This window comes from Haliaeetus leucocephalus, unplaced genomic scaffold (assembly GCF_000737465.1).
Source record: "Haliaeetus leucocephalus isolate CR32 unplaced genomic scaffold, Haliaeetus_leucocephalus-4.0 Scaffold0, whole genome shotgun sequence".
Lineage (NCBI taxonomy): Eukaryota > Metazoa > Chordata > Aves > Accipitriformes > Accipitridae > Haliaeetus > Haliaeetus leucocephalus.
The window spans coordinates 20,480,855-20,504,387 of NW_010972436.1; the positions used below are offsets into that span (position 1 = coordinate 20,480,855).

The 23,533-nt window shown below is 40.9% G+C and overlaps 1 protein-coding gene across 1 annotated transcript in view; it reads right to left on the reverse strand.

Annotated features, from left to right (window-relative positions):
* Nucleotides 1–8,505: 8,505 nt before the first annotated feature.
* NOM1 (nucleolar protein with MIF4G domain 1) overlaps nt 8,506–23,533 on the reverse strand; it is a 15,146-nt gene continuing 118 nt past the window's right edge. The window contains exons 2-12 of the mRNA XM_010563048.1: nt 23,045–23,497; nt 22,113–22,237; nt 20,933–21,128; nt 18,520–18,843; nt 17,889–17,999; nt 16,450–16,617; nt 15,704–15,825; nt 11,757–11,889; nt 11,260–11,391; nt 10,426–10,535; nt 8,506–9,397 (exon numbers count right to left, since the gene is read on the reverse strand). Of these exons, the coding sequence (XP_010561350.1) occupies nt 9,220–9,397; nt 10,426–10,535; nt 11,260–11,391; nt 11,757–11,889; nt 15,704–15,825; nt 16,450–16,617; nt 17,889–17,999; nt 18,520–18,843; nt 20,933–21,128; nt 22,113–22,237; nt 23,045–23,497 (2,052 nt within the window). The 3' untranslated portion in view covers nt 8,506–9,219. The remainder of the gene's footprint in view (nt 9,398–10,425; nt 10,536–11,259; nt 11,392–11,756; nt 11,890–15,703; nt 15,826–16,449; nt 16,618–17,888; nt 18,000–18,519; nt 18,844–20,932; nt 21,129–22,112; nt 22,238–23,044; nt 23,498–23,533) is intronic.

Consider the following 23,533-nt stretch of genomic DNA (forward strand, 5'->3'; position numbering starts at 1 on the left):
CCCACCCTTCACCCCACCCCGGGTTCCCTGCACCCATCCCCAGGGTACCCCCACACCCAGCCCTGGGGTGCCCCGTTGGTGTTGGTGCCCCGTTGGTTTGCCCTAAGACCCAGCGCGGGCAGGGCTAGCAAGGCTTTAATCTGACCCCCTGTTTGTAATTTCATTATTCGATCGGCTCCCTCCCCCAGACACAGTAGGTAACAAGCCTCTTAAAACTTTCATTGCTGTACTTGAGAAGTGGTAAGTATGAACGTGGACCTTTGGTAGACATTTTACTTTAAAAAGCAACATGGTTTAGGCATGGATGTCATTAACTGGCAATTTCATAAGCATTAAGTGCTAAAACAAAGGAACCAAATAGGATCCATATGTTCGAGGTAAACCTGCTAAAAGTCTTTCAAATGGGAAACCATAAATATATAATCCCCCTCACACTCTCCATGAAACTGCTGGGAATGAAATACTTCACTAGCAGAGAGACTATTGATTATTTCTGAAGTCCAAACTGTTAGGCTCATCCAAAACTAAGGGATTAAAGGCAGCTTTTTCTCCAGTTCTCAGTAGGACCCTGTCTGTCCCATGCTCCCTCCTCCTATTCTTCCTCCTCCTCCTCTTAGACCCCTTCCCTTTACGCCTGCCAGGCTGGCAGCAGCAGGGCCACGAGTGGGAGGGTTGCGTGCCTGCTGCTCCCCGTGTGATTGTGAGCGGCTGCTTCGGTCCCACGAAATCTTCCCAGCTCTGATTTCTGTTCCCAGCTCTGATTTCCCTGCTGGGGAGCTACACTAAGAGTTGGTTCCCCAAGTGCCACCTCAGGCACCAGCGATCCCCCAGGGCGGTGAATCTCAGCGTAGATGCCCTTCTTTCTTTCCCAACTTTCTCCTTGCATATGCTGTGGGTGCCAGGATAACCTCATGGTGCTTCGGCTGTGAAAGCAGAAACAATATTTTTTAATTCTTGAGCCATACATCATTCCTGTGAGGTGCAGGGTGCTTCTTGGTCGGTTGTTTGAATCCCATGAACAGCAACGCAGGACAACTAGTGGAAGGGATGAAGCTCCCAGGGGACCTTAGTCTCCCTTGGGTGTTGTGTGTAGTGACCAAATTACAGTCCTTCTGCCCCCAAAATGCTCGTTCAGGTCTGGCCAGAGTTAAATACCAACTGTGCATTACTCCTGGAGTTACTCAGCAACTGTGATAAGGATTTTTTAATTTTTCACTAATACTCATGCAATCAGGATCACATCTATGGTGGGTTGGGGTTGTCCCAGCTGATATGAGGTGGTTTTGTCTTTTCTGGGACTTTTTGCTTTATTTTTCTTGCCTTGAGGAGAGAAGCGTTGTGTAATGTCTCCTCCAAAAAGTCCTCTGCAAGGGCGGGGGACCCAGAAGGTATTTACTGCCTTGTTCTCCTTACTCTGAGGACTGAAAAGCTTTAATTTAACTGAAGTCCTGGGGCTCTCCCTGTGTGGAAATGGAAGTGCCTGCAGGGAAATGGGATCACTTGCAACTTGTGGGTGGTCAGAGTGGTCATCTAGTGGTCTTTCTCTGATCACAAGCTACTACCAAAATTTGGTTTTCAGCTTCCTTTTGGAAGAAAACCAGGTTTTGCTGACTTAAGTCTAACTGGGACTGGTCTTTAAAATCAGTAGATGAGAAGAATGATGCCCTTTTCCTCTTGTAAAACTCAGCAGAGCCAGTGGCTTGCAATGAATTGTGTAGCTGGAAGGCTTAGCTCCATTTTACTGCTTGCAGGACATTTTCAAGCAGATCAGAATTTCCTCTAATTAATCCATTATTTGAAATTATTATTCACAGGACTTCTGTTAATGTTCTTGGCCAAGGGTAGCTTTTGGCAGGTGGGACTCGTGTCTGAAGAGGGAGCATGGATGGACAATGCAGAAGCCTCTAATTCGGCTGCCCCCCCTCTTCCTGCACAGAGGAGATGGGGATGGAGAATTCCTGTACCCATCCAGCCCCGCTGGGCTGTGGGTACCATTTCCATAAATACAAATGAAGGATTTTAACCTGGAGATGGGGCAGGGGAGCGATCTCAATTTAGAACAACATCTCAAGGGATGGGGCAGATTGTCCATCGCTTGGTATCCCCGGATGCCCTTTCTGGAAAGTGCGTGAAAGCCAAGCACAAGCTGCCGAGCCGCCTCCGGTGCTAATTTCTGCAGTGTAATAGTGGCTGGCAATACGCAGAGGTCTGCATAGACGATCTAATGATTCTTTCTGGACTTCAACATGATGAATCTATAAAGCATGTATTGCTGTAGCAGCTAGGTGCAATTTTAGAAATGTTAATGAGTAATTACATAAAGGTTGTCCACAGTCATTGATGTTAATCACTGTTCTTTTGCCAGGGATAATTAAGATGACACTTCAGCAGCATCAGCCAGTGGCTCCCGCTGTCTCTGCTGTCTCCTTCTCTCCTCCCAGCTCCTGCCACGGCTCTCACCCTCCTTCAGGGATCTTCTTGACTACCTTCATTCCTTCCATGCTCTTAGCCCCCCAACTTTTCTGAAGGGCCTGATTGATTGTGGCCCGAGGATTTTTAAGCTACGTATGAGCATTTCACATGGTCTTGTGAGGGTAAGCTGAGGGTGCCGGGAGAAGCGGATCTGGATGATGCGACGCAGTGATCTGCTGCCTCCATGCTTCTGCTCAGAGCATCACGGCACTCCACGCCGTTCTGCAGGTAATTTGCTTAGACAATATGTGCAAGTTACTTCACCTTTCTTCGTCCTCCACCCCATGAAACAGCTGGTCTTCCCACCTTTTTTGCCTTTTTGCGCATCTTGGAAACCTCTGATGAAAGGATCATGGCCAGTATTATTGACTATGGAGGAGCTGGAATAACAGCTGCGTAAGTATATGGTTTGTTGTAATAAAACTTAAAATTTTATCCACATTTCACACTTCGGCCTGTGATCAGATGCTGTTCAGTGTACACAGGTTTCAAGCGACGGAAAGCCTACGATGGAGGTTTTAACAGAGGAGAGATACCCTGGCTGTGCCACTGAAATGGGTGGGTGGGTGGGTTGGGGTGCGAGTTCGTCTCATGCCTCTCCCACAGATTTCCTGGGTAAATGAGTCGAACTGCCTGCGTGCTGGTTCCCTGGCCGTAGGACAGCGAGGTGAGGAGTGTGCGACCTCTTCAGCTGCAGGGACCATGGGGTCACGTTGGGATAGGAAGGCCAACCTAAGGTGTCTAAAGTTGGATCACCCCTGGGGAGCAGGACCTCCCGGCAGCTTGCACCATGCACCGTGAAAAAGATCTGTTGACTCTGAAGCTGCCCAGAGAGGACATCTCTCTTGTCACTACAGATCCTCAGGGGCGCTCTTTGCTTTGGGGATGGGAGGAAGAACGCTCTTTCATCAGCTAAGGGTGGCAAGATACCTGAAACCCCCACTCCTTTGTTCTTCCAGGTCTCCATCTTTAGGACTGATAAATACATCTAGAGGTTAGATTTGAGGGTTGATTCTAGCAGCAGAGCAGTACGGGATAATGTTGAAAAAGCTTAATGTGCTCTTCTGCAAAACCTGTTAATCCTGTGCCTCCGACAGCTCCACGTCAGCCTTGGGTAGCCCTGGCTCCTCCCTGGAGGAGGCCATTTCAGGGAAAGTGTTACTCAGCATCCGTGAGGGTGTCAAAAACCTGGCCAGGAATAAAGATTTGCTTCTCCAGCCCGTAGCAGTCTGAAGGCTCCTTTAAACTTACAAACCTGGTGAATAGGGCAGCCCGAGAAACATCGAACGGTCTAGCATCTCTCTGGATCTGATTCTCACATTGCTTTCAGACCACAGATAAGAAAAACGAACTGATTCAAAACCCACAGCAGCTTTTGAGCCAACCTATTGCCTGCTGCTCAAGCTCTGAAGTGCTGGTGAAGAGCTCCCTAGAGCCTCCCTCGACAGCTTTTATCACTGTAGGAAATGCTTATGATTTGCAACTGCTGCCCCTGCCTTTCCGCACTGCTCCCTAATCTCTGCCGCACTGTACCTGCATAATCCTTGGTGTAATAAAAATCTTCAAGAGACCAACAGACTTAGCTTCAAATGTTTAGTTGGGGAAATCTGGAAAGTAAACACCACCTAGTCAACATTTTAAGGGTGAACTGAACTAAAGAGTATGGGAAAAAAAAATCCGTTCAGAATCTGAGGCTTTGGCTGAGGAGGAGACATGATTTTGTGGAATAAGACACAAGCCTAGAAAATGCAATCAAGATGACTTATTTTTCCCCAAGGTGACACCGAGCATATCTCGACTTATTGTCTCTATACTAGAAAAATGCATTGCTCCATCCCCCGACTGTAACTGAAGGCTCTTCCCGCAGTGGGCTTCACTGCCTCCTAACAATATTCCCTGTTATTTTACACCGGAGCCATGTGTGACTGCACGCCCAAGAGAGATTTGAAGGTATTCTTACTGTCTGAACAGTAAAAGGCCCATAATGGATTTTTTAATGAAAAATGTGGCATGCTTGGAAATCTTTCACTTATGAAAATGAAACAACCATTTCACTGTTACTGACAAAAGACTTTAAAGGAACTATCCAAAATGGGCCTGTCTTTGTAATTTTACTCTGTACCTCTCATTCTAGTTACATTATTTAGTCATTTTTTAATGTATTCACTTTGAGGTCCTCCATTCCCATGAGGTGAGCTGGTTCTGGTGTGTCAACTATTTTGTCCTAGGACCCAAGGTTTAAGGAATTTTTGGTGCCAGCTGGCTCTTCCTAAGCTTATTCTTGATAGATGCTCATTTCATTTCCTTCAAGTGTTATTAGGGAAACCACATGATATCCGATTCTGAATTGTGCATGCCTCTACATTAGCGGTACGCTACTGCAATTAGTTTTAAAGCAAGGCTGCAGGTTACACCAGAATTTGAGGATAGCACAGCTGTTTTATATGGGCAGCTGTGACATCCATGTCTGCGGGCCTCACGGTAAGCTAAGCTTTACTGGAGGGAGAAGGAAAAGTTACTCCAGGAGATGAAATCACAAAAAGTGGCATATGGTAAAAGAGTCACATCTCTACCTACAATTCCTGAAATCAGTCCAACCCAAAACATCTTGGGTAAAACTTACACCCTGCCTTTGGAAAAGTGACCCTACGGATCAAATTGTCTCCTGAAAACAAAATTGCTTCATCTACTGCAGGAAAAAAATCACATATTGATTCTCACACACACAGGATGTAGCCAGGCGCTAAGCCGCTATTACACTCAATGCAACAAAAATTTGAGTATTAGAGTTGCCACTCGCCTATTTATTAAGCTGAAAGCACCGTCGCACACATTTGGCACCGTGCTGCTCCCGGGCTGTAACTTTTCACGTGCAAAGTTCACCCGTAGAACAATGCGAATCAAACGATCCCAGATGTGCTTTAAGCACAGTATTGGGTTGCACACCTTCGCTGGTGCGAGGCAGGGCAGACCTGCTTGTGTCTGCGCTTTCAGAGCACAACTGATATCAACCCGTCATCCCCGGTGTGCAGGACAATGGAAAAATGTCAAGTTAAAAAAGCCCTGCAGATACTTGGCCCATTCAGGTGCGGTGTTAAAACCCTGCCAAAAGGACTTGCGTATGATTTATCAGCATAACACTCTGGCCAAAGCTAAAAAACAGACTTTACTGCCCTGTTAATTTTGATACAGAAAACAGAGAAAGTTGAAAACATCGCTGTCCAGCTTAGAAGAAAACAAAAATTGAAACCGTGGTAATAGCTATGAGTGGATAGTGCTGTTTAAAGGGGGAACTGAAATCTTCTGCTACATAGTTAAAAAAATCAAAGATGCAGGTTTTAGTTAAATGCATCTAAAGCAAATCATGCTGTATTTTCCACTGGCTTGTCTGGAGTAAGGATTAGTGTTGCAGCCATAGCTGCTTGGTTTTCCAGGGTAGTGTATTTTCACCAGTTCAAAGCCCTTTTCTCCTCACGAAGTAGTAACTCCCCCAAACCTCCTTTATGGAAGAATTTTGGACATTTTAAGTGGCACCTCTCTTACTGGAACCATCAGGGAACATTTCTCTCTGAGGTTTGATGTTGGCTGACAGACTAACACTCAGTAGGAAGAAATCTCAACATGCTGTATTTTGTGTGTGTGTGTGTTATCAAACATTTATTCCGTGGCAGACAAAGCAAAATGTGTCCAAGCCTGGCGTAACTTCTTCAGCAGCCTCTGCTGGCAGTCAGTGCTTAGTGTGCAGTTTTGCAGAAAGCCACTTGCCAGCATTCAGACTTGCTGCTGTTACAGAGAGACCTTATAGCACTGACAACCCTGCTATAAGGAGGAGACACTTTGGCAGGGCTAGCTTTGCTGGTGACAAGTTTTTTCTCCAGGGTTAAATATATGAGAGAGATATATAAATAGAAAAGTGTATTATATAAAATATATATCTATACATGCATTTATACATATATAATATCTATAAAATAGACTGTGTAAATATTTAATACAAATATATATTAAGATCATCTCAGCTTTCCTTTTCACAGGTGCCTTATATCCTTGGGATGCAACTGGACCACAGAAGCGACAGCTTGCAGATGCATACGTACACACTCTGATAGGTCTTCCACCTCCATCAAGCTGTGGCAGTTTGGCCAGCAGGACCACAGAAAAAAAACTGTTAAACATAGCAAGATCCAAGACTCAGGAATTCATATTTATCTTAGAATTGTCAAATTTCTGTCTGACAGTTATTCCCTCACCGAATCACAGCGAGAGGATGGGACTTACGCAGAATCACCCGCAGCAACTGTCCTCTACTGCGACTACGGCACTGTGGACTGGCAGTGTTATTTTGGCTGCTTTCCTTCAAAATTCAGGTTTTTTAAAAAAATTATGTTTATACATAAGTGTGACAAATGTAAAAGCTGCAGGCAGGTAAAATCTGTTTTCTTCAGAAACAAAGCAATGGCTCTAACAACTGTAAGTTTGAACAAAACATACTAGCTGTTCGGGATAAATAATAACTAATGCAAGTCTTGGTTTAAAAAAAAAATAGTAATTTTAGACTGTAAGGTTAAAACCATCTCCTCTAATTGCATAGCAACACCTGCATCACACCGCCTCAGGCAGCTGCAGCAAGTGAATAGACTCAGACCCATAAAACACTAGGCAATCTTTCCACGGGCAGCAAAGGGTGGTCAATTCTGATCACCAAGCAAAGCATTCAAACAAGGAACCAGCAGCCTGTCACATTTAATTTAAGGAAGATGTTTCAAGATTTATCTCGAGAAGCAAAGTTGCCTCAACCTCCCAGCTAGAGCAATGTGTTTCCATTTACGTATTATTAAACCACAAACACATTGAAATGCTAGGTCTACCTAAACTCCTGCAAAAAAGGTAATTAATTAGGTGGCTGCTGCAGTCTAGGGGGAGCAATTTTTACTCACCGAGGTCCCACGCATTCCACAGCAGCCAGTTTCTAGGGGCTTGCACTGATTTTCTCCTGAGTTGAGCCTCCAAAACTAAAATATGAGGTTTGGCACAGTTGTTTGCAAGGGAGCTGTTTACATGCACTCTCTGAAGTTGTGACTTCTGTATCCATCAAAATAGTGTCAATTCTTTTGCTGCCCATGCTTTTGTTAATTGGTATGAATTTCAGAAATATTTTAACTACATTTTTTTTCCGCTTCTGCCTGCTGCACGTAAGATGCAACTGAGGGGAAACAGCCAGTTTTGTGTGCTTAAAAGCTGCCGATGGTATGAAACAGGCATCTTGCTTTGTTCTTTTGACAGTAATCTCTTCTGTGCTAGTTGTTACCATGCTAGTGTAACCTGGGATTTTGAAACCGGGTCTCTCTGCTCCCAGGACACCTTTTTCCCTACAACTTGCCCCCTCCAACAGAAGAAAGGTGAGAAAAACAGCTCCCTGGCTGCTGGTGAAGCACTTCTCTGCCTGAAAACATTACTCATACAACTGAGCAAGCAGAGTATTCTACATTCAACTCCTTGATTAAAAAATAGAAAAATAATTATTGTCCACCTCTCTTGCTGCAGAACTGAAAATTTTCTAGAGGATGCCTACTGCGAGCAAATTTTCCCAACAGGGACAGATCCAAAGCAGTTGAATAGATCAATTGGTATCAAATGCAATTAGGAAGCACTGTGAGTGGACTATTGAACACCAGAGGGCAAGCCTGGTTATAGAAATAGGGCTGGCAGCTCTAGCACAGGTAGATTATGCAGCTGCAGTGCATATCGCAGACGGGAAAGTGGTTTCCCCCTTCCCCTCAATTTAAGGTCATTCCCTTCCTGGCAAGCCAGCTACAGTAAAGCTAATACAAACAGCAAAGCCTTTAGAAAAATTGCAGTTTAATGTGTAGTGGTAAGGTGACAAAAGAAACAAACCATTAACACTGAGTGTTACAGAAAGAAATGTTTAAAAAAAAAAGTACATCTGAATGGAAAATGCAAGCAAATTCCTAAGGAAGGTATTATCTTATTAAAAGACTCATACTGATATTATTCTTTATGCCTAGAAAAATCTGATTAACACAAGTGATTAGGCAACTCCAATTTTAAAGCTGCAAAAAACAGGTTAGAAGAGCAATAAAACTATGCTATGATCTCTAAACCCAATATAATTGGGCAAAGTCAGATCTTCAGGTCGTTTTACTACAGCTTCAAATCCAACTGAAGATCTTTTCCTGACCCACAGTCAGGTAAACAATTCACAGAATTAGCAGATAACTTCCAACACTTTAAGAAAAAAGTTGGTTTCTTCCAAAACTGACTCACCAGTACTTACGCCATCTAGTGGCCTGTTCCTTCAGGCAAGAACAACGATTAGTTACTAAAAGCCTTTGGTTAAGGCTGCTTCTTTAACATACGGTGGTCAGTATTATGCTATTATTTTAAATGGAAGGTTAGAATATGCAATGCAGAATGCTACTGCTGACTGGGAGTATCACAGAAGAGAAATTCATCCTTTTCTCCAGATACTAACCACCAACATGAAGCACTCCTACTAAAAAGGGACATGACAAAAAATACATTTTCTCTTTCCTCAAAAAGGCCTGGTATCAGCTTCAATTAAACCTGTAACTAGTGTGTAGAGCAAAGTAACTCTTTACATCAAAAAATGGATCCTTTAGAGTAACATGGCTCTCCTTGTTCTCAATTATTTGGGTCTGAAAGACTAAAAAAGCTTTGCATCTTCACACAGACTGTTTTTCTATATGTTTTATTAGAAAAACAGAACTATAGCTTCAATTTGGATTCTTTTGCTTGCAAAGCCTTGGTTGCTAGTTCAACTCTTTCTTTTAATAAGCTAGCTTCTTCAGCATTTTTTTGGGCTTGTGCATTTTTCAGTAAGAAGTGGGTAAGGAAGAGTTTCAAGCCTTCCCGTAGCATTCCCAGTTTGGGGTTGTCAGACAGCCTGTAAAGATACAGATCAAAACCAGTATTTAGTTTTCCACTGTTTCAGAAATGTCTTAATTTTTTTTTCTTTAGCTTCTTCAAATAGAGGAGTAGAAAAAAATCCAACCTATAAAAGGAGCTTTTCTGAAAAGGCTTTCAAGTTACCAGCAAGTCTACATTGGTTTGGCAAACAGCCCAAACACACTCAACATACAATGGAGTACTGGAACCTTAGACTTGCTTTATGTAAACAATTACATTACAGCAAAAAACAAGGCAAACAGAATGTTTGAGCTTCCTTGTGTTGCAGTGTAACATCATCACAGTAACGGTTGAAACATCATCACCCAATTTTTTCTAACTTCATGTGACATTGCAAGTTTAACACAACAAAATCATGGAATCACAGAAAAATTTAAGTCAGAAAGGATGCTGGCAGGTCATCTTGTCCGACCTCCTGTTTAAAGCTGGACTAACACCCAGATGTAGTCAGGTTGCTCAGAGTCTTATCTACTCACATCCTAAGCATCTCCAAGGATGGAGATTTCCCAGCCTTTCCAGGCAACCCTGTCCCACATACAAAAATAAGATTTTCCAGACAATGTTGATTTGAAAAAACAAAAAAACCACCCCTCCCCCTCCAAACCTTTCCCTCATTAGTATTTCTTTCTTTTTCCTTCTTACACTAAAGATACCTTCTTGCAAAGACTGCTGGTAGAGTGAATCCCACTGCACACAGATGGTAAAGCAGTAAGGAAAGCAGGTAATTACAGAGCTCTGCTCATGAAAATCCTATGACCAAAATGATACATTGATTATCTGAAAGTCTTATTTTGTATAACACTTCTCACAGTTGTATCTATATAAGAGCCTGTACTAACATACAACTGATATGCTTCCCCCCACTCAGCCAGGAGAGTTTACTTTTTAAGGGATGGATGGCTGATCTTTGGAAAAGGCACTGTATAATTCCAAACAAAATAAGCAAACTTATCTTCTTAATTACTACTCACCAAGGGTTCCCTGGATATCTCTTTGATCACTTACCTCACAAAAATGTCACTAAGTTCTTCAGCATCTGTTTTGATTAACAGCATGCTTAACACTTGTCGCAAGAAACGGACCTTGGTTTTATCTAGTTCGCTGAATTCAATCACCTAGTAGAGAGAGAGGGAGAATTAGATTAATTCAAGTATTTTAGACAGCTGAATTCTCTTCTAAACAAACAGCTTTTAGCACACCAACTGGCCTCTTATATATACCAAGTCTTAAGTTTGGCACAGAAGAATTAGCTGAGAACACTGCCTCCAAAAGTCAATCAATAAGGAATGCAGAGAACTTTCTAAGGAATAACCTCTTTAGTTGTACCAGAAATCTGGATATAATTTCTCAATTGGATAAATACTTCAGAATTACCTAGGACAATCCATATAATTGCCTGTTTAACACATTTCGATTATTCTTCTAATAAAATTCTATGGACTCCCCACTCTGAAATGCAAGTGATCAGTAGATTTCTTTCTGGTCTAATAAAAATCAACATCAGCTAAAAAGCATAGCACAAAATCCATTGACAAAGCCTATTAATGAGAGGGCCTCAGTTCCAACTCTGGACACTCTAGAGAAAATAATTTTACAGCTGCTCTAGATATAGAACTATAGACTTTCTGTACACCTGGGTCACCACAGGTTCCCTTTTCCCCAAATGATAGCATCACCATAATCGATTAGATTAATTTGGTAATTTTAGAACAAGTTTTGTCTTAGCTTACGACCATGAATAGCTAAAGTACCAGCTAGGTAACAGAGAAAATACATTTTCCATAGAACTAGCAAATGCAAGGAAAACACAGAAGTATTTTGAAAAGAAAGCACACCAACCTTGAGAACTGAAAGTGGCAATGATTTTGTCCTTAACAAGTGAGCCAACAGTGAAACCAAGTTGGAGATGGCAGTGGCTGACAGGTTTTCTAAGTCTCTGATTTTGTCCCAAATACTAAATTGAAATGTCACCTAGGTGTCAAAGGAAAAAAAAAACACCTACAAATCAAGGACTGTTTAAATGCGTAACAATGTAACAAAACCTTTTGACCTTCTATTCTCTATGAGCCCTCTGTTAATTAACAGAGATGCTTGATCAGACCGTTCAATTCCTTTAAAATGCGTAAAACGGATGAAAGCAAACCTTTTGCAGTAGTTATTTTATTTCCTATTCAGATCTGACCATGAGTATGCCTTACTGAATGCACAGGTATACCAGCAGAATTTTTCCTCAGGATCAAGATCTTAACAGGCATACCTCCATTCTCAGGTATTTAATAACTGTTTTCCTAACCACAATAATGGTTAAAAGAAAGCAGAAACAGATTTTTCTTCACCTGAAATCGTCTTTCACATTTGCAAAACTTGTTAGCCAAAAATGCATAGAAGGGGTTATACGTCTTCTCCTGTAAACAGCAGTAAAGGATAACATGAACAATTTCTCTCTCCTGCTGATCTTTCAGTCCGAGCCTAAAATTTAGCAAAAGAATGAGAATCATTTAGTAAGGAAAAAAAATACTGCCATAAACCAAGAGCTACAGCCAACATCTGAGAGTAATGCTTAAACCCCCCCCCAAACACCACATTAAATTTTACTTGTTAGAAAGTTCTTACAAAGTCTTTAAAACACTGAATGGACTCAAACCCTTATGACTGTGGGCTAAATCAGTATCCTGGTATTGCAACATGGAAATGCTACAGTATTATCAGTGTTAAAGGAGTGGCTGCAAAAGCAGGACCTCAACAGACACAATTGGAATGATGCAAGTATAATTACACCCTGGGGAAGAAAAGGTAGCCCACTCCATGTTTGTAGCTCTCCGTGAAGAAAAATGGAGGAGACAGCACTGTCACCATGGAATCTTGTGCCTTTGAACGCATCAGTTGCACTGCAGCAAGTGCTGCTGCACGGTGTAGCAATACAAAGGTTCAATAGTGAAACGAGAACTGTAGGACCCTGTTGTGCTTATCTCACACTTGTACCTATGGTCATGGGAAGAAAACCAGCCTTTGTATTATTATTAGCCTATTTAGAGAAACACGTCCAGGGCCCTTCACTTCTGTGGTACTTACTACGGATAAAAAAATATATTTTAAGATGTTTTCCCTATTTAGCTGGTGATATGAATCTTTTCATCTCTAGGTCAAGACCACGCTACATAATACTTGAAATTCATTATTGTTTGATAGTAGCCTAAGAGGTTGCAGTCAGTGACTTCAAAGCACCTTAGGAAAAAAAAAGAAAAAAAGCCTGAAGAAAACAGTCAGTGTCAATGAGTACTTATGTTGGCTGTCTCAGCATAAAGGCCAAGGACTGAACAGCCTTCCCACTTGAACAGCTGACCAGTCTAAAAGAGGGCTGAGACACTTTGGCAGGGAATGGTAACTAACTCGCAATGCACCTGTTCTGTGAATAATATGATTTAGGTTCCAGGGCTGCCAAATGCTTGGCAGCGTTAAAACCAATTAAAATGAAAAATGCTTCGTATTATAAACTGAAAAATGTTAAACAAAATTCTTTTCATTGCTTCAAGCTCAAGTTTCATATGGCATTAGTGTAACTCAAGTGTATTTTCTAACTAAGTTTGACTCCACTGGAACTTGCTCTACCATCTGTAGTTTGTCATTGCTTGATTCTAATATCCCTCATTTGTATACACCTCCAGACATCTGCCATTGCATTTGATCACAGATGCACACCAGATTAACAGAGAAAATATTGCCTTTCAGCCAACCCCCTCCCGAATTTATGGTTTTATGATAGGAAAATCTGGGATGATTTCTAGGCTGATTGCTAATGAGTGGTGAAAACTTAGAAGTCTGCTTCTCCAAGAGACCAGCCCTGTAAGCGCTGCATCTGTGATATAATTTGCTTGCTCTCCCATCAGCCAAGTTCCATCTGATTTTATTAAGAGAGCAAGAGAAGTTTTTTTTAAAAATACACAGGTTTTCAGCCACTGGACATGCACTTAATAAATGATGTGTGAAGTTACACTGCAATCACTGATCTGGCACTCTCCTTTTCCTTGTTCATCATCACTTCTATCATGACTTGCTTATTTAGGAAATACTCATGTTGCCAGACATTTGTAACCAAGTAAATCAGCACTTTGATGCTCAATTTTGTTCTCTCCTTCACTTCTTCACAGATCTAGCAGTATTTTATCTTTTCAGACCTAGTATTCCTAAACATCTAAAATTTAGGAGTCAGGATTGTCTTTCACTGCTGAGCTTCACCATAAACTTCTACAGATTTCATAAGCCTGATAATCTTTGATAAAGAATATGCAACAACCTCACCTACTAAATCATGAGTTACAGTATCCCCATGGACTTGTATGTCCTGATCACTTTAAGAACTTCCCGCTGTATAGGGGATAAATAACCTACTTCAGAGGCAGTTATCACCAGCAGAAGCCTGCCTCTAGGTAGGTTAGTTATCGTCAGCTGGAAGCCCAAGACTATCACTGCCTTTAGATCAAAAATAGCAACACTCAACCCCACCTTTTAAAAGTCAGATCAAATTATTTCAGTAGATACAATCACATACTTGCTATCCTGAATTACACATCACAATACAACAGGACATCTGAGACTTTTTAGAAGTTTCAGTTTTTTGTGAGATGTAAAGTTTCTCAAATTCTTCATCTCTATGAAATAGCTTTAAAAATTGCCTCTCCATCAAACTTAAAAAGCCTTCATTCCCCCTCCTGTGTGAATCTGTGGTTTGTGAAGGACGTGTGGCCTTTCAGCTGAAATGGAGCCACTCTCTTCTCTTGTCTCCAGTGACGTTCATAACCCTCCCTTTACACTGACACTTCTGCAATCACAAGCTGAGCCACTTCAGAGAGCTGTTCTGCCTTCAAACCAATTACTTTCTTTTGCTGTAAGGAGGAGAAAGAGAAGCAAAACTACAGCAGCCTAGATTAAAAATGGTTTAAATTACCATTTAACCACACCTCAACTCTGCCAGACACCTAGCAGCAGATGAATCAACAAGTGCAGTTAAAATATTTCTTTATATATTTCTCATGTTCTTCTTCATGAGACTGATGTCAAACATATGAATGTAAATTCCCATACACTCTGGAACACGTGCACATTGAAGTTAATTCCTTCACTGACAATTCTGTGTACTTTCCACTATACTCTGCCAGGTGTGGGCAGATTTGAGAACTCCTCTCCAATTTTGCTGTATAAAAATCAGTATCAACACACACCAGGCAATCTGCAGACAGTTCTTCTGCCAAGCCTGTATGTATATAGATTTGTATACTAGTTTAAATAGCACAGATGAGAGTCAAGGATCAATCTGCAAATTGAGCTACCAGGTCTTGGCAAGAACTGCAGCAGCAGCAGCTAATTTCTTTTAATTGAAGAGGCCATATTAAGATATTGGAATGACTCCATCACAGTCTTAAATCCAAGCTGTGTTTTGCAGAAGTGGCATTTAATCAAATATTAGTTGACTTTATTACAAAGTCTGTTTTGGTTTGGTTAGCAAATTAAATAATTGCATGCCATCCGGGTAAGACAATTCCCTTGAATTACAAGGCTGCAATAGAAAAGTTCAGACCTGATCTCTCTCCTCCCAGTTACTACGGACTTAGAATTAATATCCTGACAAACACAAAGAATAGCTTAGTTTGAGCTTTTCCCTGATCACATCTTCTTCTAAAGAGCTGTTTGCCAAGTGGTAAGGAAACTGGTCTTAACATGAAATGTGACTGTGGAACAAATCCAAAGCTAATAAATTCTGCAAGAGGGAAGCGGAGGTGCTAGAACACTACCAGGTCATGCAAGTATGGACAGAGACTTACAAGATGGCTTAACAAAGTAGCAAGAAGTAAAGGAAGTGGCAGTAGTATGGAAATCCAGCAACAAAACCAAGAGATGTTCTGAAGGGGTTTCTGGTCTGCCTCTGTAAGGAAGCAAGCCTGCAACAGACTTCCATCCGCTAGACCAGGATACACATCTTCAATGCAAAAAGATACAGGCTCCTTAAGTCAAAAGATACTGTAAATCAGTTATAGACATGAGTGACAATAACAGGGGCTACTCCTTTCTTCTGATTGCCAGTGAGTTCTGCCTGCCCCCACTAGTCCTTACACCAGGGTTTTGGTCCCTCTCCTACCCTTTTACCTCATGGGGATCCCTAGCTATGCACTTCTTTAATTTATTATCAACTAAATGCTCTTAAGCCCAGCCCAGCAATGTTATTTTTTCCAACCCAGCTAATGATATTTTTAGTTCTGGGCTGTCTTCTGTGCTAGTCTGTACTTACTTGAGAAGCTTTTCAAAGGCATCCAGGAAGTCTTCACTTGTCATCAAGACACAAAAAATACTTCTCCTGATATCAGTGTTCATTCTCTGCTTACGAGCAAGCTCCATTATCTTTGAACTCACCTAAAAAAAAAAAAGCTATTTTATTTATGCTTGCTTTAAGAAAGCTATTTCTGTGCAGCCTCGAATAAGAACATTAATGAAGATCTCCAGTAAACTATGAAGTAGCAATCCAAAGGTCCTGAGCTTTTGATCAGAGGCAAAGGCATCATCAGGAACTTTTTCAACTAGGGAAAGATATTTTAATGTATTTTAATTGTGCCAATTATTTTTAAGGCACGCGTCTCTAATGTAAGTCACTATGATCACCTCACCACACTACTTTTAGAATCAGCTTAGATATATGCCACCCACGGACAGACAACACTACCTGTCAGAATTCATGCTAGCAAATCCACTTTTAAATCAAGTTTCTACTTCAACTTACATGAGTTACTTTTGCAATTCCACAAGATAAGAAAAAAACAAGTTATACCATAATATTTGTAGTAACAGCTCTTATGGACTGCACGAGTACAACATTTTGAAAAACATTAAGAGCAGAATTTACAGCTCAAAAGCTTAGCCTTACAAGAGTCCACGAAGGTTTTTTTTTGTTGGGCTCTGAAATAAACTTACTCACCTATATGAAGAATATTCAAAAGATCACAAACATTTAGCCTTATAACTAGCACTGCTTGGATTTACCTTTCCTATATGCAGTTTTTGCTGAGTCTTGCTGTTTGTATCATTGATCATTGGTGCTCCACTCCAGGATGACCCTACGATCCACCAGCGACCAACCTGATCAGCACTGAGGAGAGATTCCAGGGAGACACGGAGCTGAGTGTCTTTTCCAGAACCGCTGCTGCGAACCTTGAATAACAAAATACAAAAAATCCAAAAGCTTTTCTTTGAAGCTTTCTTTAAAAAAAACAAACAAAACAACAAATATTTTAATTACTTAAAATTACTTTAAAACAAATACTTTAAACAAGTAACTTAATCTCCCTCCATACAGATCTTCACATGTTCCCCCTGCAACCTTTAGTTTCAGTCAGCAACCTGAAAAGAATTTACAAATTTCCCATATGCTCTAATTTCTCAAATACAAGAAGTTGCTTAAAACTACATTTAGAAGCTCTTTTTTTATTAAAAAAAAAAAAAAAAAGAGAGATAATCAATTAAAAAATAGCCATCTTCCAATCATAAAACTCGATTAGAATTCAGACTTAATGCTGACATTGAAAAATCAGTTGCCACATCTTACAATCTGGTCATGATTTTCCTTTTGAACACTTGTTATCAAATAAAATGACATGACAAACTGCCTTAAGTTTTGTACAATTCAAACAACAAAAAGCTTAAACTCTTTGAACACAAAAAGAATTTTCATCAAAAGACTCTAGAAGCATGCTAAGACTGCAAAAATTTAAGAAAGGAAGTTCTACAGAACTAGGTTACCTAGCTTATTTTGCCTGGCCTATTATCACTGATGTGCACATCCTGCACTTACAAGTTTCTGAAAAATAAGACGCTCTAGGTGTTGCAGACAGGTAGGGTAATTTTCAGGTTGGAAATACACGGACTCTAAAACCAGATTCAAGTCCTGTGAAAATGAATTAGTTCTCAATCCAAAGAGACAATTACTTTCACACATTTTATACTGGGTTGTTCTAGACAAACTGCCCCCTCTTCGCAAAAAAAAAACCCCAAAACCAAAACCCAAGAAAGAAAAAACATCCAGGTTTTCAGAAGCATTAGATTTCCAAAATAATTTCGGTGAAGGTAGGAGCGGGTGCCTGCATCCAAAATCTATGGAAAAAAGAACTTGTCATAATGACTCATTTCTTTTGCACAATCATTAAACATCCCACAATCTCTTTTTCAAGTATAGGACTTTGAGGCAAAGTCTTTGGCTAAGTATTATGTCCTTTCTCAAACTGTTCTGCAGAAGGCTGGTTGACTGCTGACTTAACTTGGACACAGGAGATAACAGTTAATGATCTAAGAAGTGATTTTTGTCCCCAAGAGTTTCAGACTGTTAAATGAGTTAAAAATACTATAGCCATCAAGCCAACATACAATACAAATAATTACTTCTGGTTTAAGAATAACTATACTATGTATGTCAAGAAAGTTCTCACCAGCGTTCTTTGCAATTTGCGGAGTTTTTCAACTGGTTCAGGATCATAACCAGGAATCTTACGCATGTCATTATTCCTTAGTGCCAACATAGTCTCTAGCATAAAACGAACCTATTGGGAAAAAGAAATATTTCTGCAGATTATGTGCCGTTAAGTTTATTTAATAAAGTAGAGAGTGTACTTTGAAATTACTATTCTGTGAGAATAAGCAGCTCAGCTGGCAATATACATCAAAATTTAGATTACATGAATACAAATACAGAGAATGATGTTTACTTTAACTCCTACTATATTCATTTGTGTTCAAGCTTCAATTCAAAGCTTAACCTGCTAAACACCATGCCTCAGAGACCATTTTTTGAAGCGTACAAAGTACCATGAAACAGAAGCTCTGTCCGTCGCGTAAGACATAAAACAGTCCTAGTCTCACCCATTTTGGTGTCTGTGTCCTAAGAACTAATGGAGAAAGCCAGACAAGAAGAATGCAAATAACTGAATGCAACAACTGAACACTAATGGTAACTTAGAATCTAAATATAATGCAGCAGAAAACATTTTGGTAGATTAACACACGTATCCAAGTGCTTGTTAAATCTATTCACAACAGAAAATGTTCAAAACACACACATACCCTAGTCTGATCCTGGAGTTTCTTGTCTGCTGTGTTTGCTTTCCTCTGGGCTTCAGTGATCAGTTCCTTCAAAGCCAATGCATCATCTTTTCTTAAGGAAAATCCCACGTTTTTCAGAAGAAACAAAATCAACTCAATCTCTTTTTCAGTGAAAGTGCTAACAAGTTTTTTCAGAATATCAAAGATCAGCAGGGAATGAACCACATGGAAGTTATACAGATGAGCAATCAAGGCAAGCAGATTTTCACATTCTTTCCCTTCAGCATCACTCTTAGAGTGTTCATCAAATTTCTTCACCACAGCTTCCAAAAAGTGAGCACCAACCTGGCAATAGTTCCATTAAGGCGGGGCGGGGGGGAGGCGGGGAGAAAAAAAAAAATCCAGCGGTTAACCATAAGTAGATTTTACAGACATCTGTAAAACGTTCATTTGGGGGGCACTGCCACTATTAATTTTAAAGAAATATTGTTGCTCCTCTCAGCCAATATGAATGTTCTACATTTACATATACAAATATCTATGTGGTGTGACATTTTCTTAAAGTCTATGTTATTTACACCTCATACATGCCATCCCATTGCCTTTTGAAGTCTGTGCAAGAAAAGCAAATATTATGAACTTACAGTACACATACATCAGAATTTGTTTACATAATTTTCTTGGACACATATTAGCATCTTCCCAGCTGCGAGGCTAGCATGCTGTTACTGCTAGTCATTCATCCAGTAAAAGCTGCATGTCAAAAACCAAATGCACCACAGAATTCAGCATTCCAAAGCAAAATCCTTAATAGAAGGGTAGAAGATAATTTTGTAAACTAACCCCCAACACACCAAGTTTTCACAATTGCTAAGCATGAGCTTAGGCTGATTTTTGAGGTGGGAACAAGTCTTAGCCATTTGTCAGTGGTACAGTTGGGAAAAGAAATTTTGGAATCTCTGTATTTATGAAGAGAGAACTGATGCTAAAGACCGGAATTAGAAAGCACACCAAAATCTAGGTAGGTAATGAACACATTACTGCTAAACAAGACACCACCCTCCCCACCCCTTATTATGGTACTAGTATTTGCTGATTGTTCTTACGAAAACCAGAACTCCCAGTAGCAGTACTGACTTGCATTACAAGCCTTGACCAGCTTAGGTTTTAACTATCCAATGATCATGTTGCACAAATGCATAAACACAGTTATTGGAAACCCAACTTCTGCATTCCTCAAACTGATCTTAAATGCAGCTGTGCTATCACACTTCCGTGTAATGCATATTCTACATTTATTTTACAGAAAAAATAATGGGGCTTTATAGTATACTTAAATACTACAGCCTTAGATTCCAAGATGATGTGTAACAGAGTCAGTAGTACAGAATACAGTCTGGATATCATCTATCTACTTCTAATACCTATTAGTATATCTATATCTAAAACCTATTACTAGGTATTTTGCAAAGTTTCAACATTTAAAAAGATTGTGTTTCTCTTCTTAAAACAGCATTGTAATATTACGTTATATTTGCAGTCAGAACTGCCTTTCAAGCAGCAAAGAGGAACAAAAAAGTTTAATGGCAAGGCTGCATGGAGAAAGCTGCTGTAATTGCATCCATCTGATATTTAATACAGTTTCAGAGACAGCATTCAGGTCACTATATGAAAAACTGAAGAACTTGCATCAATACATCATTTGCATTCAGATGTAGAAAGAAAATGTAACTTGATGGGAACATGGTGCTGAAGCACCTCAGTTTCCTGAGAGACGTTTCACTGAAGTTAGCTAAAATCTTCCCTTTAACATCAGTAGTTTCAGCTTCTTCTTAACAGTAAGCAAGAGATATTTTAATCTCAATCATTCATCAGGCTTAAAAACACAAGAGAAAAACCTCCAAAAAATTTGCCATGCTTTTTGAAGTTTTGGATATTCTGGAGTTATAGATATACCTAGTTAATTCCACTGATGATTTGTACGATTTGGCTTAAAACAGGACTTTTGCCACTGATGTAAAAGGACTTCTGTAACTGTAGTACTTTCCTTATCTAGATACACATCGTTCAAGAACAATACTGCCATATACCCAAGAGAACAGAAATGGATTAGTGTAATTAAAGAGGAGAAAACTTGAAGTTTAAACAATTCAGTTTTACGGCTGCAGAAAGATTTTGATGAAAAAAATGATGCTTTTATAACTGACCAGTGGTAACTCATGGAGGAAATAAATTAATCAGATAAAGCAACAGACTTGGTCCCTTTCACTTGTGGACACGCAGCAAAGAAGCTACAAATACTGATGAAATTCAACTAAAAATGCTTTTTAGTGACACACAATCAAAAATTAAAAGGCAATTCAAACAAAATATCAAGGAAAACACCCTACAATATGCATTATTAAATAAAATTAGCCCCAACCACAAGAATTACCTCAATTCCTACATTATGATGAAGAATGCTGACCAAAAGGACATGCTCCATCATCAATCTTGCAGGCATGGCAACTGCAGTAACACAAGCATTCATGAGAATATCTGTCAGAGTTTCATTCATGTCCTTTCTGCTGTTGGCCATGTAAAGCTCTTCCATCTGTCCACTAATTGAGGACAAATTCAGTTCACTCAACCTATTGAGAAACAAAATCCAATGTTCACTTTTTCTTCTCTTTACACGGTTCCACAATTTTCAATTTACCCAACAAACAACGTATTCTTTTAAGAGAAACTAGCTTGGCTTAAGAAGAAAGATGGAAAAGGTGACTGGAAGGGACCTTTTGTATTTTGCTGTGCTCACTAAATTAAAAAAATACAACATATGTTTAATTCTGTTTGGGTTGTTTGGTTTTTTTTTTTTTTTAGTATTTACATGTAAAAACAGATTTTTTGCAGTATTTACAAAGCACTCAGTGTGCTTACTCTCACACTGAACAGAGTTATTAAGAAAACAGACTTTGTTCTTAGCAGTTGTAACTATGGCACATCACTGTCTTTGGAGAAATTAAGTATGAAAATACCTCATACTTTCTAACACATAAAGCACATCAAATTCTAAATGACTGAACAAACTGCATAATGCAGTCTGCATTTTACAGATAACATAGAAAAAAGAAAACGGCAATAGATTCCTTATTTTAAAAATACTGTACAATTAAAATGCATGAAAGTGTTCATCACTTTTTCTGTTCTTCAGTACTTTAAGCTATGAAGCATTGCTCCTCCTCAGTTGTAGTGTTGGAGAAATTCAATTTTATTTAAATAAAAAAAAAAGAAAATCATACTTTTTTGGGGGGGGAGCTATAACTCACACTACGAGGCTTTTTTATGGGCATACTCCAACTGACACTTAGTGAATTATACCTAGCACTTGCAGGCAACTGGTGTGTGGAATTCAGCCCAATCTTAAATTTATTTTCTAGATATTTCAACTTCTATAACGACCAACTTTGAAGAATTTATATCAACAAAGATAATTATTATTAAGGATAGCAGACATGATTGCCAACTTAAAATCGGCTTGTGAAGAGAAAAGTCACATCCTTGCCACTTTTCTTTGAATGATGAGCACTGTCACATCGAACCAGAAAGATTAATGACTTGCCTTATTACATTACCTATTAATAAGACCATTCACCATTTTCTTCAGTCTTCCCAATTCTTCTCTCTTCTTGTCATTTAGTGCCTCCTGAGCTTTCCTTACTTGAGGGGGAACATACTTCACAGCACTGTGATTAAGACTCTAACCAGGAAAACAGTAAAATAAGATACCAAATGAGACTACTATCTTAAATATTTGAATACAGATATACATTTCTATTTAAGATTAATATGCCAATCTTTTAGTTAAGTATGTATTTTACCATCTAATAACTTAATGCCAAAGGAACAACTTCATACAGAAAAGCAGCATGCAACAAGTTGCTGCTTACGACCAACTTGATGGCGGCAAAACCCCTCTTCCCTTTACATGAACTTTCCCTTAAGTTATTGCTATTAGAACCTGACACCTCAGGTCTTGGTTCTAGCAGCTGCAGACGTACTAACAGTTTAAGTTAGCGTCGTGTGGGCTAAACGACCCGTTCAGCCTCCTCTCCTCCACCCCTGCTACAAGACCTAACACAGGCAGGACCTCTGGGGTCATCCAGAAGAAGCAACACCTCAGTTTGCAACAGATCCCAATGTTAACACAAGCCCTCTTGGCTCTTAGCAGAAGTGCTTAATCCCGTTCTTAAACTCTACAGCAGGGGTTGTTCCTTTTATTGGCTGCTCTCATACACAGAGCCAGGGCCACATGCCATCTGCTTTAGGGTGTTACCCGCCAGCATCCCGAATTGGGGACCCCCCCACACACCTGACAGTTGTCCCTGGGGGTCCGAGGTCAGCACTGCTGCCGGGCCCGCTGCTGTTCTGACCCACGACAAGACCGCACGGCCTGACTACTGACAGCGAACGCCCGTGCTTTACAGAGGCGATGTCAACTCTGATTTAGGGGCAGGTTGCGGCATGTACTTTGAGAAGCAGGTTTGCGCTGAGGCGAACACCCTACCTCCTCCTCCTCCTCCTCGCCCGGGGGCTCGCTGGCCTCAGGCGCCCCGCCGTCCTCGGGGGACGAGGACGAGCTCTCGCTCTCCCACTCTCCGTCCACATCGCCCTCCTCGGAGGGGTCTGAGGCGTCCTCCGGCCCCTCCTCGTCCTCCTCCGGCCCCTCCTCGTCCTCCTCCGGCGCCGGCCGTCCGTCCCGCGGCCCCGCCGGGGCCTCCTCCTCGTCGCTGCTCTCGCACAGCCTGCTGAGGCCGGCCCGGCAGCCCAGGGCGCCCAGCACGTAGCCCAGCCCGTCTCGCAGGAAGCTCTGAGGCAGCTTCTCCGCCGCGGCCCCCTCCTGCTTCTTGCGGCGCTTGCCGAGCCCCAGCCGCCGCTCCAGGCGCCGGATCTCCTTCTCCTCCTCCTCGTTGGCCTCCAGCAGGGCCCGCTTCCGCGCCGAGGCGATCGCGGCGGCGGGGAGGGCGGCGCGGGGCGGCGGTGCCGGCAGGCCGCC